Below are 21,055 nucleotides of genomic sequence, written 5' to 3'. Positions count from 1 at the left end.
ACACATGCAGAATTCAAATAAACTAAAACTTACTTTAAATATGCCTTTACAGTCTTATCAAGCAAAAGTATAAAAATTATTCTAACTCAAAAAACCTACTTTCCAGAAATAGAAACGGTATAAATAAACATAATTGTTTTGATTGTCATCTTGAACAAAGAGGAAAATGTAATTCATGGGAAATATTTATTGCTCAGAGTAAAACAAAGACTTTAAGACTATTGAGATATGGGAGTTTCAAACTAGTATTAAAGAAAGTTCACTAAAAAAACAAGATTAGAGAGTATACATTTTAACCAAATTTTAGAATTCAGACTGTAGATGACTAAGGTGCCAAATGGTCTTTATTTTAAATATTCTTTTGCTTAAGTAATGGTATGAATTAATATTCCCACCAATAATTTTTTATGGTACCTGTTTTATATCCCTGTTTTTCAGTACTGGTGTGCTCATTTTTAAAGCCTGTGCTAATTTTATAAATAAAAATTAACATCAAGATTGTTATAGCGTACATTTCTTAGATTATCAGGAATGCTGAACATTTTCCCATATTTCTTTTCCACATGTATTTTATTTTCTAGGGATTGTTTATTATGATCCTTTGTCTAACAAATATTCCAATCTGTCATCAGCCCCCAGCAAGGATCTCTATGTTGTAAGATCAAGGGACCCTGTTCTCTCCTTCCCCAATTTATCTTCTCTGCAACATTCTACTCAGATGATCACTCCCTCCTTCTTAAGAAATGACAGTGAAACCATGCTCCTAAGTTTCCTTCTACTTCTTAGGATGCTTTCTCAGTTTCTTTTCTAGCACTTTCTCTCCCACTTGACCATTAAATGTGGAAGCTCCTCAGGGCTAACTCTTAGGTCCTCTTCTCTTTTTCCCTATATTGTATCTAAGTGATCTCATTCAATCTTACGATTTCAAGTATCATTTACATTCTACAAACTCCCCAAATGTATCTTTCACCCATACTTTCTAATTTCCAGATTGATATATAAAAATTCCTATTTGACTTTATACTTGGAAATCTCACAAGCTTCTCAGACTTTAAAAGTCAAAAACTCAAATGCATTTTCTAGATATCCCCCCCAAAACCCATTCCTCCCATAACTTGGACATTTCAGAAAGTAACGCCATCAAACAGCTGCTCAAGCTGGAAAGCCAGGAGTCCTCCTGCTCCTTCCCTTCTCCTCCCTTCCACCCCTGCCCCCACTTTTACAATGGACTAAAAAGTCAATTCAAGTAAGTCCTGTGGAGTTTAAAGTCCACTCACTTTTCCTCATCTCCACCAATGTGCACTTAGTCCCAAGCACACTCATCTCCTGCTCCAATGTCTACACATAGCTCTGACCTCCTCTGCTGCTCCTCTCCGCTCCACTCTCCATGTAACCAGAGAGCATCTCTTAGAAATGTGTATCGGAGAACTTCACTCTTTGGCTTAAAACCCTTCAAGAACTTCTCATTTCGCTTAGAATAAAATTCAAACTCCTTATTATGGCCAACAAGGCCTGGCACAATGTTATTCCTACTCACTCTCTAACCTCAACATTCTAGCCAACATAGCTGCCTCTCAACTGCTAGGAACAAGGTGTCTTAGGCTTTAGAGGCTGAGCACATGTCGTTCTTTCCTCGTGTCTCAAATGCCTTACTCTGCTTCATCTTTCAAATCTCTGTTTAATGTCACCTTCTCAGACAAATATACCCTGGTCCTTAACCCCAACCCAAAAGTAGGTCCTTTCTGTAAAATGCCTACAGCACTTCACATATTGTGAATTGTGTGTTTGCCTTTCTTTGTCTACCTACATAGGCTGTAAGATTCACGAAAGCACAGCCTATCAAGAAATTAAACTGTGCAGAAAATGAAAGGGACAGACCACAGGAGACTTCTGGGTAAGGCAGAGTTTGCTTTTTAGATCAGAGAGACCTGAAAATGTCTTTCTGAGAGAGAAGGACTAGAAGAGGTGAGGTGTGGGTGGGGGTTGGGGAGGGTGTACACAGGAAGGAAAGGGATGTGATGGAAGTCAGAAAGGGAGGGCCCATGAGACACACGTGGAGGCATTAGCCTTTCTCTAGAGGAAGGGTGACATATTACCCCTGCACAGCAAAAGCAGGGAGGTCAGGACAGACCAGTGTGAAGTTAATGAGGAGGACTGGTTATGTGAAGGCATTCCACAAACGCCACACCGCTGTGGTCCCACAGGACTTTGCATGCCTTCACTGTCACATTGCACGGGCATTTTCTCATCATGTGTCTCTCTCTACCACTTTGCTGTCAGCTACTTGATGCCACAATATAAGAAAGTTGTAAGGCAGGGGTCTTCAAACTTTTTAAACAGGAGGCCAGTTCACTGTCTCTCAGACCATTGGAGGGCCGGACTATAGTTTTAAAAAAACTATGAACAAATTCCTATGCACATGCACATATCTTATTTTGAAGTAAAAAAACAAACGGGCAAAAACACCTGCATGTGGCCGGTGGACCGTAGTTTGAGAACGCCTGTTGTAAAGTGAATAAGTATATGAACGTTGGAGTTGTATGGTGTTCCTGAGCTTGACAAGCCTCTCTGCCCCTCCCAGCTTTAACTGGTTGTCTTTTTTTCGCAACCTACTTAATTGCATTAAAGTTCAATTTCCTCTGTAAAATGGGGCAGTCAGCATTCTTATGTCACAAGACTGTTGTGAGGACTAAGTGAGGTAACCTATAAAGTGCTTGGCATATTTTCTACCATCTATTAAGCACTCAATAAAAATTATCTGTCATTTAACTGAAATAATTATCATTTTTTCTTTATAAAGTAGAAGGTAGGTTATTCTGTCAAGTGTGGTAGGGTAAGTAATGAGGTAGAGAACCTAAGATTGATAGTTTTTAAATGATTATCATGAAAAGTGAGAGACAGAGGCAAAAATAAGTAAAATGATTGCCAAGACATGCTGTAAGCCCCTCTAACAGGAAAACAGGAAAGCCTTGTGGCTGGCACTGATCCATACATCTATCATTATCTGATTTTTTTCCAGCTGTGCTATGAAGCCTGAGTAGAGAAATACCAAGGCAAACAATTGTTCTTGGGTTGGGATTTAGGTAATATGATGATACAAAAAATAGGAAAGAAAGTTAAGAGAAAGGGATCATTTGTTCATTCCTTTATGAAATATAGGGTCAGGCATGGTGGCTCACACTTGTAATCCTAAGCACTTTGGGAGGCCAAGGCAGGAGGATTGCTTGAGCTCAGGAATTCGAGACCAGCCTGGGCAAGAGCGAGACCTTGTCTCTACTATAAATAGAAAGAAATTAGCCGAACAACTAAAACTAGAAAAAAGTAGCCAGGTACAGTGGCACATTACTGTAGTCCCAGCTACTCAGCGGCAGGAGGATCGCTTGAGCCCAGGAGTTTGAGGTTGCTGTGAGCTAGGCTGACACCACTGCACTCTAGCCCAGGCAACAGAGGGGAGGGGAGGGGAGGGGAGGGGAGGGGAGGGGAGGGGAGGGGAGGGGAGGGGAGGGGAGGGGAGGGGAGGGGAGGGGAGGGGAAAGGGGAAGGGGAAGGGGAAGGGGAAGGGGAAGGGGAAGGGATGGGGGAAAAACATCCTTTGGATCTACTCAAACTATGATATGAATAGTTAAAAAAAAAATGACTCTTTATAAAGTTACTTCTCTTAACAGGGTACCCAAAGTATCATTCTCTATATGTAGTGTTTAGTACATATTTTTGGTTTGGAATCAATTTAGTCATGACAAAAATTAAAATAGTTCCTTTCTAATGCTTCTTTATATTAGGAAAATTTAAGAATTCTAAATAACTTCAAGAGTAGTAGACACTGAGCCTTGAAACAATGATACATATAATAATGGAGGGAAATGGCAAGAACAAAGACTAAAATGATGATAAAACAGAATGGATAATCTCTAATACCTTCTTCAGCTATTTCAGGTAAAATAGCTCAAGTGAGACAAAAGAGATGTCTATTAGGAAAAGACACTGAAAGAAATTTTGTAATCCAACCAGGATTATCATATATTCCAGGATCAAAAAGTTACAAAGTTCTCCTAACTTTTAGAAAAATGGATTATTGGTATATAAATAGATCTGCATCTTTTCCTTTCATAGGTACTGGCAGATATTTACGAATCTTTCTTTCAGAATTCCAAATTTACATGCAAGTTAGACATTTTCAAGCACTTCTATTATCATTTAAATTAATCCATACTGAAACAATTGGTAAATAAAAAGATAAAAGATAAAATAAAACTTTGTGTCTTGAGTAATCAAAATGCTGGAGTAACTTTACCAGATGCATTTCTGTGCAATGTCTTCAGAGTATACTTACCGCCATTCTCTGCTTTTCTCCACCACTGAGTACGTCCATCCAATCCTGAACACTGTCCCAGCCTCCTTCACGTTCAAGGATATGACCCAACTGGACATTGTCTAAGTATTCCTTCAGTACCTTTCAGCAAAATGATTAAAGATAAAACCAAGGTTAATATAAACAAACATTTTCAAAGGCTTGATTTTTTAAACTGGACTGACTATAATCCCACTGCCAATATCACTTCAGAAAGAATGTGGCACAAGCCCTGAACCTTTCCACTTCTATCTACACCAACCTTGCCAAAAAACGCCTATGAGCTTAGAGAGTAACACTAGTGTACATAATTAAAGAATGAGAAAACAAACAATAGTGCAATGATAAGGTTAAACACTCAATGATTCATATTCAAGCAAAGTGATCATCATCTTACCTCAACTTGGCAAGTTGTAATTAATGGCTTTGGAAGGCTTTACAGGTTAGGATAAACTATGTGACATTTAAAAATACTTAACTGATAGCCGGGAGCGGTGGCTCACGCCTGTAATCCTAGCACTCTGGGAGGCTGAGGCGGGCGGATTGCTCGAGGTCAGGAGTTCGAAACCAGCCTGAGCAAGAGCAAGACCCCGTCTCTACTATAAAAAAATAGAAAGAAATTAATTGGCCAACTAATATATATAGAAAATTAGCTGGGCATGGTGGCACATGTCTGTAGTCCCAGCTACTCGGGAGGCTGAGGCAGAAGGATTGCTTGAGCCCAGGAGTTTGAGGTTGCTGTGAGCTAGGCTGATGCCATGGCACTCACTCTAGCCTGGTCAACAAGCGAGACTCTGTCTCAAAAAAAAAAAAAAAAATACTTAACTGATTAACGGAGTATTTTCAGTAGATCTAGGACATAAATATCCCCTTACTTGGTCGGAGATTCCCTTCTTTTTCTGATCTTCTCTTCCATCTGGATAGATCACTTGGTCTCGAAGTGTTCCAAGGGTCATATAAGGTCTCTGATAGTGGCAGAGCAAAAATCATTAGAAGTTAATTTTTTTAAATAAATAAAAAGATCTTTAAATCAAAATAACCCAAACTAGGTCTTACCTGAGGAACATAAAATAACTTTCCTCTCTCAGGTTTAGTTAGACGTCCTCCAAAAAGAGGCCATAACTTTAAAAGGAAAGGAGAGAAGAGAGGAGCAATTGTAAAATTCACAATGTGGCAGACAGTATGACAAAATAAAATTGCAAAATTTTGAGTTTGCTTTGGGATCAACTTGTACTTACTTCACCAAGAACACGGAAAAGTGAACTCTTTCCACAGCCATTTGGACCACAAATTAGAACATTGGCCCCAGAACGAACCTGAAAGAAAATTAGGCTGTGAATTAATTAGATGAAAAGAATGTATACTCAATGAACATTTCCTTGGAGTCAAATAGCTGTTTGCTAATTATAAGCTATTAAATATTTGTCAGTAAATTTGATGTTAGGTAGAACCATGAAAAGGTATGGTAAAGGGATGTTTTATTTTCGTTTGCTTTCAATTTTTTACTGTTGTATTTTTTCATTAAAAAATCATTATTGATTGATATCATATACTTTAAAAAGTTTGAGAATTCTTGAAAACAATAAATACATGTGTACACACAGTCTCTTTTAAAAAATGGAATTGTACTATATAGACTGTTCTACAACTTGCTGTTATTATTTAACAATATATCACAGATAGTCTTTCAGGTCAGTATATATTCAGATTCTCCTCTAATACCTGCAGTACCTTCCACAGCAGGATATATCATAATTTAGTTAAATACTCCCCTTTGGTTAAATATTTAGGTCATCTACATATTGTTTTGTTCCTTTAGAAAATACTCCAATAAGCCTCTCAGTCAACAAGTAAACTTCACCACTTCTGAGAATGTTTCTATAGATTAGATTCTTAGAAATTAGAAGTGTTGGATCAAAGTATATGTACATTTTAAATATTTACAAGTGCCATTAAATTATTCTGCAACAACACAAAGATAAATGAGAAAATGTGAAGAGTGGTTAAGTTCTAGGCTTATGGTGTTATGAGACCATAATCAGCTCTATAAAAGATCAGAAAATCTGTTATAATTCTAGCATATAACATTAAATACCAATGTAGCAAAACAGGAAAGAAGACATTACAGACATGGGTTACTTCAGTAGCTATGCAACCTGTCTCTGATGATTTTTTAAGCCTTTAGGTTCTTTCAATAAATATTTCATTCAGAAAGTATTTATTGAATATTCTGTGTCAGGCTCTGTTCTACACAGTGAGACTACATTAATGGGAAAACAAACCCCTTACCTTAGTGGTTTACATTCTAGAGGGGACAGGCATACAATAAGGAATATGCATAATAAATAAGCAAATTAAACTTTAGAAAATAAGTGCTATGAAGAAATAAATACATCAGGGTAAGGAAACTTAGGAGTGGGTGGGACAAGTTGCATTTTTAAGGTAGTCAGAGTAGACCTCATTGAAAATGACAACTGGGCAAAACTTTGAAAAAAGGAGTAAATTAGGATTTATCTGTATGAAGATTGTTCCAGCCCCACCTCACAAAAGGCCAGTGCAAAAGTACTGAAGCAGGAATGTACATGTCCTGTTTAAAAAACAGAAAGGAGGCTGATTTGGCTGGAGAAGAATGAGGAGCAAAGAATAGCAGGAAATGGGATCAGACCAGGTAGGACAGGGCAGTGGCAGGTAATTCCTGCAAGATATTGTAAGCCATTGAAAGACCTTTGGCTTTTACTATGATGAAATGGAGAGCCATCAGCATTATTTACAAGAGCCAAAAGATGGAAGCAACCGAAGAGGATGAATGGATAAGCAAAATGTGGTATATATATATATACAAAAGAACAGTATTCAATCTTAAAAAGGAAAGAAATTCTGATACATGCTACAACATAGATGAACCCTGAAAATATTGTGCTAAGTGAAATAAGTCAGACACAAAAGGGCAAATACTGTATGATTCCACTTATATGAGATACCTGAAGTAGTCGAATTCAGAGACAGAAAGAATTAAGAAGTTCTCAGGGGCTGGAGAGAGGGAGGAAGGGGGTGGGGGAGTTATTATTTACAGGTACAAAGTTTTTACTTGGGAAAATAAAAAAGTTCTGGAAATGGACAGTGGCAATGGTTGCATAACACTGTAAATGTACTTAATGCCACTGAACTGCACTTAAAAATGGTTAAAAAGGCTAATTTTATGTTATAAATATTTTTATTACAATTTAAAAAAAATTTTTTAATGAGCTAGCCTAACACATAGTTGATCTGTAATAAATACCACAACTTATGTACATTATCATTAGAGAATGAGCTATTCTATAATAAATGACTTTTCCAGCTATTCTATAATAAATGACTTTTCCAGAACTTTTTCTGAGAAATTATTTTAAAGAATCATTTGATGGGCTTCTCTCTAAACATATTTCCTTATCCTAGAAAATCAAATGTACTGAATATGCCTGATAAAGCAAGGTTATTATATATAATAATTGTACTCTACTCTAACAGTGACACCCTTAGGAGCTCCTAAGGTTTAGGGAGTTGTGAATTAAATGTTTCCCTCCTAACTCTGCTTTATTTGAGTAATGTCAGTCACATATCTATTTTTTGCCCCAACTGTTCTTTGTGGTTTACACTGACATCCATATTCCTGCCTCCAACAAAACTCCTCTATACTATTTGCTGCATTATGCCAAAAAACTCAAAAACCCAAGTTTGTAATGATACGTATAAATAATAACTAGACTTACTTGAAATCCTTAGGTACTCTCTTATGCTCAAATGTCTTAGACTCAGCATTAACTTTTCTCTACTCCCTGGCTTTTGGCAGTGTTGGATAAAACCCCCAATTATGACATCAGCCAGTGGTAATATTTCCATATTAAAGATTTATAAATATGTACTTTTGAGGGCTTAAATTAAGATTAAAAGCCAAGGGCAGATTTACTGAAAATTAAGTCCTTAATAACATTGTTTAATTATGGCTCTGAGATTGCTTTACTGGGTCAACAAATGTTTTGAGCTACCATATTTTTACCAATAAAAATCTTCCCCCAAAATAACATTCCTTGATAAATCCTACTTCCTCTGAATTTACCATAAGAAGTTGAAAAATTCTACACATAAATGATTTACATACAAGAGGAATTATATAAAAGTATGCTGTTTATGAAGACTTACTGGCTTCTTTAAATATTATAAATATGTCTTACTGAAAAGGTAAAATCTAGATAAGTTACAACGTGTTAATACTAGTTTAATCCCTACATGATAACCTGCAAGTTGTTATAGCTTAGGGTCTCTTCAGTCTATACACCTCACAGAAAAATATCGAGATAGATAAATATGCCCATGCTGGGAAGTTTATAAAGGGAAAAGGTGTAAAATCTCTTATCCCAAACAAGCTTTTATTATTTGGTTATAATGTAACCCAAAAGGCAAATTAATCATAAAGTAGCAATCATTTATTTTGGGGGCCAAGTCTCAGTTTTATTATGCCTCTTTCCAAGAGAAGAAAATCTCTACTTTCAAGTGAGCCGGATGGGTGGAAAATAATTGCAGGTTACAAGGAACTGAAAGATGTTTGTTGACGATATAAAGGCTATGTTAGGACAAACGCTGGAAAGACAGAACAAATGTGAAAAAGCCAAGTTTAATTTAGAATACTTTAAATCAGAAAGAGATAGAAGAAGAGTTCATAACAGTGGACTGAAAAGATAGAAATCAAAGATACAGCTCCCAGGAGAGGAGAAAACAAGAATCACAGGGCTAGACACCAGGTAGTAAGTAACATAGTTACAAAGTAAAAAACTTGAATGAGTAGGTGCATAAAATTGGGACTCAAGATTTTCCAAATGAAACCAAAATAAGGGCAAAACATTAAGGACCTTTTTAAGACTATAAAAGTGAACTTACAGGAACTGGCCAGAAGTATATTAAATTCAAACATAAGAGATTTGGACTAAAAGAAAAGGCTTTGAACTAAAAAGTGACCACTTTAGTGTGGTAACCTTATAACAAAGTAGCATTACGGACCATAATCATGATCTGTCTCCTCCATGTATCTGTACATACACATCCCAAATCCCTTTTCACCATGCTTAAGCCACATGTACACCTATATTGTTGGTATATTTTATTTGTGCATAAAGACAGACGTGAGGGAAAGTGGGAGAAAGGACTAACAGGCATTCTTCAACAGAGAAGTCTCATGACCCTTTTTACCCTTGCATAGTGGTAATAAAAGGGCAGCTGGAACTCAAGCCTGTCTACCTACTTTGCCAAGGGAGCACTCAAGTAAATGGAGTACCCTAAGCTAAGTGAGAAAGCACTTCTGTGATACTTGGAGTCATTCAATATTTACCAACTATATTTATTATTTTCTGTACTTCCTCTTACGTTTCCTGGCTTTAAAATAAATGATAATGATATACATTGTTGAATAAGTTCAAAGTAGGGAAGTAACTAACATTTTCCATTTTTATAGTTCTTTGAGAAGTAGACATATACTTAATATTACGAAGAGCAGAAAAATTGAAGACCTACCTAAGACACTAACAATTTAAAAACAAATCCAATAACTATACTCATTTTATAAACTAACAGACAATATTCCTTCAATGAAACCTGCTTGAAAAAAAAAACCCCACATAAAACACAAATTACAGAAGGCCATATACATAGGCATATAAAGAAGAACTCTAGCGCTGTGCTGTCCGATACAGTAGCCACTAGTTACATGTGGCTACTTAATTTAAAATTAATCAAAATTAAATACAATTTAAAATTCAGTTCCTCAGCTGTACTAGTCACATTTCAAGTGCTCAATATCCACATGAGGCTATTGTTCTGGACAGTGCAAATATAGAACATTTCCACCATCACACAAAGTTCTATCAGACAGTCCTGTTCTAGGGAAATGTTATCTGGAACTGGGAAGACAGTCTACATGACAGAAATTTGTTACTAATCTTCAAGATTTCTAGATCTGAACCACTCATGAAGTTACAAAATACATATAACTCTATAGTCTAATAGTAACCTTTAGATTTGTGAGTCTTACAAATCATACAAAAACACTCCTTTGTCTTTTATTTTTAGTTTGGCCTGCCATATCCCATTTCATTAAAAGAGTACATTGAATCAGCATCAGTATTCACCTGGCATGAGATTTTGCCTTCTGAGTGACTGTTTGTGGTGTTATTGTGCTGTTCTCATCAGTATCATTAATAAAAAAATTCTGCATTTTGTTTTTATAGGTATAAATCAGTCAAAATAATACCAACCAAACTATAAGGTTTTTTTAATTTAAAGAAACTAAAAACATATTTGCATGTTTAAGTGTTCACTGGAGATTCCAGTTAACTATATCTTCTATGGCTCTCTTGACTTGGACTTGATTTGCAAAAAGTGTTTTGATAGTAGTATTTGAAATTTTAAAGTCCTACCAATTAAGAAAAATAGACTTCTAAGTGTTTCAAAGACTTACTTTTTAAAGCAATTCTGTGGCTTCAGAGACTAAGTCAAGCCTTAAAATTAATGTAAATATTCAGACAACAGTTTTTCAGTTCACATTTTGAAGGTGATTTAAACTTTTATATGGTAATTTAAAAACTTACTTCAAAATTAAGGTCTCGGATCAAAACATCTCCATTTGGCGTTGCTAAAGGAACATGATCAAACCTGTAGAGGAAATTAATAAAAAAAGGAAAATTTAAAAATATATAAGGAACTCATAAAACTCAATACCAAAAGTACAAATAACCTCATTAAAAAATGGAGAAAGGGCCTAAATAAACACTTCTTAAAAGAAGATCTAGATGGCCAACAGACAATATGAAAAAGGTGCCAAACATGTTAATCATCAGGGAACTGCCAATCAAAACCACATTAAGCACCTCATACCTGTTAGGATGTCAATCACCAAAAAGGCAATAAATAAGTGTTGCCAAAGATGTGGAAAAAAGAGAACCCCTGTAAATTGTTGGTGGAAATGTAAACTAGTATAGCCATTACAGAAAACAGTTTGGAGGTTCCTCAAATAAAAAAGAAGTATCATACAATCTAGGAATCCCACTCTGAGTATACACCCAAAGGAAATAAAATCAGTATCTCAAAGATATACTCCCATGTTAATTGAAGCATTATTTATAATAGCCAAGATATGAAAACTACCTAAATGTCCTTTGATGAAAAGATAAAGAAAAATGTGTATATGTGTGTATATATACACACACACACGTGTATGTATATCCACACACACACACAACAGATTATTATTCAGCCTTTCAAAAGAAGGAAATCCTGCTATTTTCAACAATATAGATGGAGCTAGAGGACATTATGCTAAGCAAAATAAGTAAGACAAAAAATAAACACTGTATGATCTTACTTGTATGTGGAATCTAAAATAATCAAGCTCATAGAAGCAGAGAGTAGGATGGTGGTTGCCAGGGGCTGGGGGAGGAGGAGAAGGGGTGACGTTGGTCAAAGGGTACAAAGTTTAGGTGATATAAAATGAGTAAGTTCTGGAGAGCTAATGTACAGCACAGGGACAACAGTTAAAAATACTGTATAATATACTTGAAATTTGCTAAGATAGATCTAAATTAAATTCTTACCACACACACACACAAACATGGTAACTATGTAGAGGTGACAGATAAGTTAATTAGCTGAAATGTGGTAGTCATTTCACAATGTACATATATATCAAAACATCAAGTTGTACACCTTAAATATATACAATTTTTATGTCAATGATACCTCAAAGCTATTTTAAAAAAATTGGAGGGTAATTTTAAATTAAATATTAAGCAATTATAAGCTGAAAGAGAAAGGCTACTATGAAGTTGAACAAAAGTTTATGGTGCTAAAGAGTCTTTTTCTGTACGTACTTTATAATGTTATCTGCATTAATGATTTCTCCAGCACCAGGTATCAAGGGAATGACTTGTACTCCTTCAATACCTTAAATGGAAAATAAGTATTAAAGCATCACATTATGTCAGGAAACACTTAAAACTGTGACCTCAAACCATGACATTCATATTTACCCTTTTCCTGTTGCGAGACCATTGTGCGTTCATATTTGCCATCATTTAAATCCTTTAGTACTTGCATTAATTCTGTAATCCGAGCGGTAAAACTAAAATTGTTAAAAAAGGAAACCATAATCAAAACTCCAGAACATTAACTTTTATACAAACTTAAGTTCCTAAAATTATGATTTAGTATAAATGAAATAACCTAAAATAAGTCTCATTAGTTTTTAATGATAGTGTGCATGTTTTATTATGTTTCAACAAGAGATCAGGAACATGGGGATAAGAGAGGAAGTTTCATAGGATCCCCAACACAACAGACACATCATTAATAGGCAAGTCAAGATGGTTGTTTGCTGCTAGAATTTTAAGAAAGTTTCTTGAGGATACTACAAAAGGACTACTACTGGTACATTCCTTAGACCCAGAAGTATGGACCCTGAGTTCTTGCTGGAGTGACCTACAAAGTCATGTATAATGGTAACCTTTCTATCTGAAGAAGGTATTACGTATGCCAAATGCATGCTGCCTCCCTGCAAACAGGGAAGAATCTGGAAGATTCCCTTTTTCTTACACTGAAGAGGGGGAAAGATGAAGAGTTCTTAATATTAGATGGAAATCACTGTGGCAATAGAGAGAAATCAAAACTAACGACAAGAGGTTGGGCAGTAAAAAGAGAAAGTACTCTATCAAAGAACAAAACAGGATTTTTTCGGTGAATAATAAGCAGAAACCTTCTAAAGGAAACTTTGGGAGGTGATGGATCTGTTTATGGTCTGGATGGTTTCACAGGTATATAACTTATCCCCATATTCATCAAATTGTATACGTTACATAGGTATAGTTTTTTGTATGTTGATCATACCTCAATGATTCAAAGAAAGAAAGAAAAAGCAAGCAAGCAACCAACCAATCAACCAACCAAACTCCCAAAGGAACACAAGCACCTCACATGCCATGAACTATAAAGGCATGAGAAAAGTTAGCAACAGGTTGGAAGACTGTTAGCATTCTCAAGAGAAAGATGCTACTCATAGTAGTTTACAACTTCTATCTTGCCATGAAGACCTTAACTATCACACAAAGAAAAAAGAAGAAGAAATATAAAGATGGATCACAGGCCTAGGAAAGATCTTAAGTCATCAAATTTCTTTGGGTAACCTAAAAGTTATGATGCTTTTTACGCTACATTGTTCTAGACATCACACCACAAAAACACACAAATCCTTTATATTAGGGTTTGAAATACTGAAATATTTAATTCCACTGTATGTTCTAAGAACAATTTTACTATTAGACAATATGACCATATTTACAACTGTATCTACAGATATCATAAGTTAACTTCTCATTTTTTCCACTAAAATCAACTTCATCTCTGTTCATCTGTTTTGCTAGGTTGCCAGTATCAAAGACCTAAGGAAAAAATGTATGGTAGGGGACAAAAAAGTTCAAATGAGGAAATTCTATTAATTAACTTAATTTTCCATGAATTAAGAAAAGACTGTGATGATTCAACATTTCCCAGCTTATCAAATACCAATGTCCATGGAGCAAACAGCTTGAGAACCACTAATTTAGTGTAAGGCTTAAAACACCTATCTTTAGGAAATATGAAAGGTTCACAGACAGAGAAAAATCTTCCATCAAAACCAGCTACCTGGAATAGGAAATGTTGCTCCCTTATTTTAACCTCAACAAGGCACAATCATTAAGGATAACATTTTTTAAATTATTGTCTGTAATTGCTCATTATTATCAATCTTACCCAGCCAATCTAGTCATTTCACGCCCAGCCAAAACTATTCGACCCAGAGCCTGAGACATTCGCAAAAGCATTCTTCCACTTTGATAATAATCCTTAAAAAGAAATAAATATTAGTTTTTACTTATATTTCTAACATAAACTAGGCTTTATTTTTATTTTTAGATTTTCATTTTATTATAATTACTTTACCTCCAGAAGTTCTGAATGTGTACTCTTGAGATGTCGAGGATGAGACAGATCTAAGAAAGGACGACTGACAACTAGGTAACCAACTACAGTGGCAAGGTCTAAAACAAAACAGTTAAGATTTAAAATATTAATACTTCACTTTTCCCACAAATTTCATTGCATTGTGTATTCTAAAACATACTTACATTTGGCAATTATACTATCAATGAAGCCCATAGAGAACCGAAACAAAATGAAATTATGTAGGTGCTCAACCTGGCAGAAAACAAAAACAAAATAAATATTTTTCTATGTATAAAAAAATGAATCTACCATGAGGATAAAATGAACTATATAATTCATTTATTCCATAAATATTTACTGAATGCCTATGATTTCTGATTATACTGTACATCATACTTCACTGGGCACAATGCTAATCGCAGAGCAGATACCAAACAAACACTTTATGAAACCATTTTCATGCAAACACAGTAGAGATTACATAAACAATTTCAACAAGGTTTTTTCTCTTGTGTGTAACAGTACAATGCTATTGTGCTCACAATACTGTCAGATACATATATCCCCAAACTGATCAACAACCAAAGCAAAAGAATAGAGGGATGAGCTAATCTGAGTGAAACATTAGCCTGTGTCCAAATTGCCATTCAATGTTTTGCTTTTGGTGGAGCATGGTCTATGCTCTTTAAGTATTATAATACACTCAATCTAAAATGAATGCTAAAGTAAATCAATGCCACAAAGCCCAACTCTATAGATTTAATATGAGCATGCACTATCTCAAAATTATAAGCCCCAAAATGTTTTTTATTCTGGAGTTTTAGTGTTCTCAAACTGTCCATCTATCAGCTTACTCAAGGTCCTACATGATCTGACACTGGGCTGCATTTTCAAGTTCATCTGCTTCTACTTTGCCCTTCTTACTGAGCTCCAGAAATAATGGTTTTTTTGAAACATGCTCCTGGTCGCAAGGCTTTCCTATTGCTGTTTCCTTTGCCAGGAATACTCTCTTCCCAGATATTTACATTTTGTGACTAACCCCTTTACTCTATATGGATTTCTGACTGTCACCTCCTAAAGAAAGAGCTTCCTAGCCATTCTGGATAAAACAACTAGGCAATAAGCCATCATATCTATCCTTTTATTCTGCTTTGTTTGTGGCCACAGAATTTATTACTACCTGAAATTTTATAGAACATATAGTTGTGTATATACTTACTGTCTCCTCTACTAAAATGTGGGCTTCCTGAGTACAGGGTAGCTTATAACCTGCAACTAGACCGATGTCTGGAACATTTAATCAATGACTACCATGCGTCAGACACTGTGCTCAAGCTGCAGATCTAACAATGAATAGAACAATAAGGTCCCTGAGCTCATGGAATTTACATTCTAATGAAAGATAATTACAGACTGCAATACAGTAGTCCCTCAGTATCTAAGGAGAACTGGTTCCAGTATCTCCCTCAGATACCAAAACCTATAGATGCTCAAGTCCCTGATACAAAATGGTATAGTATTTGCACATAACCTAAGCACATCCCCTCACATACTTTAAATCATCTCTAGATTACTTATAACACCTAATACAATGTAAATGCTATGTAAAAAGTTGTTATACTAATAGTGGTATTATTTAGGGAATCATGACAAGAACAAAAAGTCTGTATGTGTTAAATACAGACACAATTTTTTTCCTAAATATTTTCAATCTGTGGATGGTTGAATCCACAAATGCAGAACTCATATGTATGGAGGGCTGACTGTATATGCTTTTAAGGAAACAGATGATTAAAACAGAAAGAAACTGTTGGAGGCCACTTTAATAGGCTAATCTGAGACGGCAAAGCCTCAATAAGGTGTTAACTCTGAGCTAAAAATCTAAAGGTTAAGAATAAGCGAGCCATGTGAAAAGCAAGCTGATGAATAGCAGCCCCTTGGAAAATTACCAAAAATTCATTTTATCAGTGAGCACTCTAAAAGGTTAGTCATGTTAAATATTGGTGAGGCAAAAATCCAATTTCTGAAATAACTTAAAATGACAACCCTTTAACCTTTCTAAATCATCTAAAATGTATATCTAATTTCATAAACTTCAAACTGACACTAAAATGTAAGCTCCTTGAAGGCAGGATTTTATCCATCATGTTCATCACCATTATTTTTAGCACCTGGAACCAAGCACAGGTACCTAGATGGCACCCAGTATCTTCTGAATAATGAATAAATTACTTGAATTCAAATTTTGTAAGTGGTAAGTAAATAAAAAACTGAAGTACAGCTCTCACAAGAAAAATGTTTATATTCTAAATCAAATGTCAGCAAACTTTTCCTTCTGCAACGATAGAGACAAAAAAACAAAAAAGGTCAGCAAACTATGACCCACAGTCCAAATCTGGCCTACTACTTGTTTTGGTACATTAAATTTTATTAGAACACAGCCACGCCCATTTATTTGTCATTCATTTATGTATTATATATGGCAACTATTGAGTAGCAGAGCTGAATAGTTCCAACAGAGACTGTACAGTCTGAAAAGCCTAAAATATATTATACTATCTAGCCCTTTACAGAAAGTTTGCTAACTCCTGCTCTACATGATAATCTTCACTGTGTTTTCATGAATGCTATAGGAACAAATTCTTTCCATGGGAATCACTAAATTTATCACCATATAAGACCCCTAAGCAAGCTCTGTGAAAATACACTGAAGATTATCTGAATAAATCTATCCATTTTTATAAATGGATAGTTTAATATATTGATATGATAGTTTTTAATCTCATTTTTATTGAAAATATAATGTAAAAATTACTTCTACCTTTTTAAAGATATGCATATATATAAAAGGCATGTTTATATACATATGTTTATTTATATATATATCTCCTGGCATAGGACAAAAAAAACTTTCTATGAACACATGAGCTTCAAGTAAGCTTTCTTACCAGTTTTCGGAAGACTGAGTAGATTGTCTGCTTTTCTCTTTTATTCCCATTGTAAAAGGCAATTTCTTCACTATCAAAGAAAATAATTCAGCAATTAATTTTAATGTTACATATGCCTGAAAAATAATTGAAATACGGTATTTAATGACAGAACTTTTGTATTTCAATGGACATTTTGTGACTAAGAGCTTATCTGGTTTATCTCAAGCTATGGTCTATACTTGAGATCTTGCTCCTAGCTCAGGTGATGGGAGCACAGAAATACACACCTGACTGGATTATACACTGGACTGCAATTTATACCATATGTAGCCTGGCTGGGAAAGACATGTTGGGCTAATTCTCAGAAATTTGAAATAAGACACAAAAGGAAGTTGTGGTGATATATACAAAGGGCTGGGACAGATATAGACTACAAGTTAAAGTGCAGACCCAGACAGGAGGGAGAGGAAAAAACAACAGCTAGAAAAAGATGGGTAGTGATGCCTTCGCATACAGCCTTTGAAAGAAAAGCAGGCTAAGGACTGATGACTTCAAAGTGCCAGCCCCTAGGAGGGAACTCTGGAACCCCACCACATCTTCACAGCAACTCCCCTTTTGTTGAGCTGGCCTGAATAGGTACACAAGGCCCACAGGTATGTTGACTAGGAAAAAAGGGCATTTTATAGATGAAGAAAAGTTTGGTGTAATCAAGCAAATTTGTGAAAGTCACACATTCAGCAAGTCAAGGAGCTAAAATTATAATTTATATCTGACCCTAAAGTTTATAGTCTTTCCACTGTATGATGTAAACTCGCCCAGCTAAGTATCTCTTAAAGCAAAGGAAAGCAAGTATTTCTACAGAAGTCTAGAAGGTACAGTTGAAACAGCCTTCAATAAATACCCAATATGTCTTTAGAATCTCTTTTCCTTTAAAAATGTAAATTTCATATTCCACTTGAAATATGGACATATTTTTTAATGAAAACAAGGTACCTCCTCCTTCAACCTCATCAAGTAAAATTAACTTTCCATAAATATGCATCACATTTGTCATGTGCTTTGTGGTTTCCTTGACACAAAGATACAGCCCTCCAGGGCATAAGAATCCCACAAATCCACACCTATAAAATTACTTTTTAAAACTTCCTTCTACCTCCTATCTCCTCTGAAGAAGATGAGGATTCTCCTTCTCCTAAACTGAATCATTTTATGTCTAATGAAAAATCTAAAAGGACAAAACATTCTAGAACACTGATGGCTACCTATCCAACATCTATTGTCTTCCATGTTCTTCTTCCTAAAAGAACCCAAATTTTCTTAGTTATCTATCCCTTTCTGTGTACCCTGATGCTTAAGGAATGGCCTCAACCCCATTCCTAAGGTATGGGTCGAAATTGGTCTAAGCACATCACTTTGCTGTCACAGCTTTTAGGCGTGAGCAAGTGATAATTCTGGCCAATGAGATGGGAAAGTCGGCTATGGGACTCCTGAGAAAGGTTTCTTTGCTCTCTTAAAGAGACAACAGAAGATATGGCTCCTTTTTGTTTCTGAACCTTTTTGCAGGGGAAGCGGGGCTAGTGAGATCTGGAACTGCTTTTGCCATCTTGTGATCACAAGAATTAGCCTGAGGAAGCGGGCAGCACACAAACAAGGACAGAGTCAAGATAATATCAAAGAAGAGTGAGAGCACTGATCAGCTCTGTGCCTAGCAAACTGCTCTGTCTTTAGGGTTCTTATGGGAAGTAGGAAATGTCTTTATTGTTGAAGTCATGGCTCATTTTCTGTTTCTTGCAGTAAAAAGCATCCTAGCTGATACCATCTTTCATTTACTTGGCAAATCACCTCTCTACTTAACCCTCTATTCCTCTGCTGTCCCAGAGCACAAAAACACACGAAAACTGGTACCATTTTAAGACTGGAATGAGCTCAGGCCTGTAATCTCAGTGCTTTGGGAGGCTAAGGCAGGAGGATCGCTTGAGGCCAGGAGTTTAAAACCAGCCTGGGCAACATAGTGAGACCTCATCACTACAGAAAATAAAAACAATTATCCAGTCACAGTGGCGCACACCTGTAGTCCCAGCTACTTGGGAGGCTGCGGTGGAAGGACTGCCTGAGCCAAGGAGTTCAAGGTTGCAGTGAGCTACGATTGTACCACTGCACTCCAGCCTGGGGGACAGAGCAAGACTCTGCCTCTAAATAAACAAATAAATAAAAGTGATACCATTTTAGCAATCCAAGGAAATAAGGGAAGAGGGAACTATTAAAAGAGTAATTTCCTAATTTTATAAATGCCTATAGAGTATTAAATATTAGACCCCTTGAAATGACTCAAAGTTGACAGATCAACTTGAGAAGATTTACTACTTTCTCTGTATCAAAAACTGAACTAGAAGCTTTACATACATTATTAAATGATATCATTATAATAATTCTACCTTATCTATCTATTATAAAGAAGAAAAGTAAGGCTGTGAATAATTCACTAAAATCATATAATATATAATTGATAAGTGGAAGAGGTAGATTTTGATACTAGTATGGCTAGCTCCAAAGCTCACATTTTTTCTTCCTATTTTAGATTATAAAACTATCTGTAAAATAGAGAAACAAGCACTGAAACAGTAATTCTACTAAGCATTACAAACAGTCTTAAAAATATTTGTGAATAAATTGAGACAAAATTTTCTTTGAAATATTGTAAGTATATCTGAATTGTATGTTGACTACATTTAAAGTAAAATTAACAGAAAATTAGTCAACAGAAGGTAATGAACAGGTGAATGAGGAATACTAGATGGTTAACACAAGAAAAACAGTTCAAAATATGGAGGATTACTACCATGTAAAACTAATATCCTTTATAATGTATATTTTTAAAACAAGCATATATTCACACTACTTCAATAACAGTGTTGCTAGACTTTTTGGAGTCAAATAAATGATATCAATATCCATAAAATTGGATTTTTAGTACCACTTTAATACATTTCTCCTTACCTATTTGTGATGAGCCTGGAATTAACATATCTATATTCTCCTTCATACTTTTGCTCAGTTATTGTCATCTTACCAATGGGTCTTCTAAGTCGAGTTAGGAATAGCCCAGAAACAACCAAGTAGGCCATCATGCTTGCTGGGCCCTATTATTATTGGGAGAGAAAGATACACAAACTTCTAGGATATCACAATAAATTCACTGGATGCGAACATGTACCATTTCTATAATTAACCCCAATGACAGAAAGAAATTGCTCCTTTGGTTAATTTTTTCTCCCTTGTTTCTTTTCTGAAAAAATACACACTAGCCTCTACACTTTTTACTACTCATATACATCTCCAACCACTGCAGCTCAACTCTCAGCTCTCCTGAATTTGCTCACCTAAAAACTCCTAACTGCAGTTCTTACTTTTTGGCATCTAACACACTTCTGTTGGATCTCTTCCTGATAATCTCTTAAGATTCCACAGCAATTCTCAGACCTCGTTTTTGTCTTCTCTTTGAATGTTAATATTTCCTCAGGTTCCTTCCTTAGCTCTCTTCTCATCCCAAATTTATACCTCTAGTCCTATCACTCTTATGAACCCAAGATATTATTTCCAAGTAAGTACCACACATCTTCACCTTACTACTGTGAAGATGCCTCAAGTTCAATTCCCCTAGACAAGCTCTATCTGCCTTTCCCTGCTTATACATCTTTCATCCAGCTGCTGTTCCTTCTAACTTTGTAAGTGACCTCATCACCCACTGACCACCCCAACAGAGAAGCTTCAA

General features: G+C 35.6%; 1 protein-coding gene across 2 annotated transcripts in view; it reads right to left on the bottom strand.

The window, feature by feature from the left end:
• ABCD3 (ATP binding cassette subfamily D member 3) overlaps window positions 1–21,055 on the bottom strand; it is a 79,327-nt gene that overhangs the window by 11,748 nt on the left and 46,524 nt on the right. For both annotated transcript variants that reach the window (XM_075999870.1, XM_012790973.2), the window contains exons 9-20: window positions 20,281–20,423; window positions 17,302–17,371; window positions 14,536–14,605; window positions 14,351–14,448; window positions 14,162–14,253; window positions 12,406–12,497; window positions 12,247–12,319; window positions 10,969–11,032; window positions 5,587–5,664; window positions 5,405–5,470; window positions 5,224–5,313; window positions 4,331–4,450 (exon numbers count right to left, since the gene is read on the bottom strand). In XM_075999870.1, coding sequence (XP_075855985.1) covers window positions 4,331–4,450; window positions 5,224–5,313; window positions 5,405–5,470; window positions 5,587–5,664; window positions 10,969–11,032; window positions 12,247–12,319; window positions 12,406–12,497; window positions 14,162–14,253; window positions 14,351–14,448; window positions 14,536–14,605; window positions 17,302–17,371; window positions 20,281–20,423 — 1,056 coding nt within the window. The remainder of the gene's footprint in view (window positions 1–4,330; window positions 4,451–5,223; window positions 5,314–5,404; window positions 5,471–5,586; window positions 5,665–10,968; window positions 11,033–12,246; window positions 12,320–12,405; window positions 12,498–14,161; window positions 14,254–14,350; window positions 14,449–14,535; window positions 14,606–17,301; window positions 17,372–20,280; window positions 20,424–21,055) is intronic.

Source organism: Microcebus murinus, chromosome 2 (assembly GCF_040939455.1).
Source record: "Microcebus murinus isolate Inina chromosome 2, M.murinus_Inina_mat1.0, whole genome shotgun sequence".
In the NCBI taxonomy this organism is placed as follows: domain Eukaryota; kingdom Metazoa; phylum Chordata; class Mammalia; order Primates; family Cheirogaleidae; genus Microcebus; species Microcebus murinus.
Note: the sequence above shows the minus strand (reverse complement) of the source record. Positions and strands in the feature narration are given on the sequence as shown.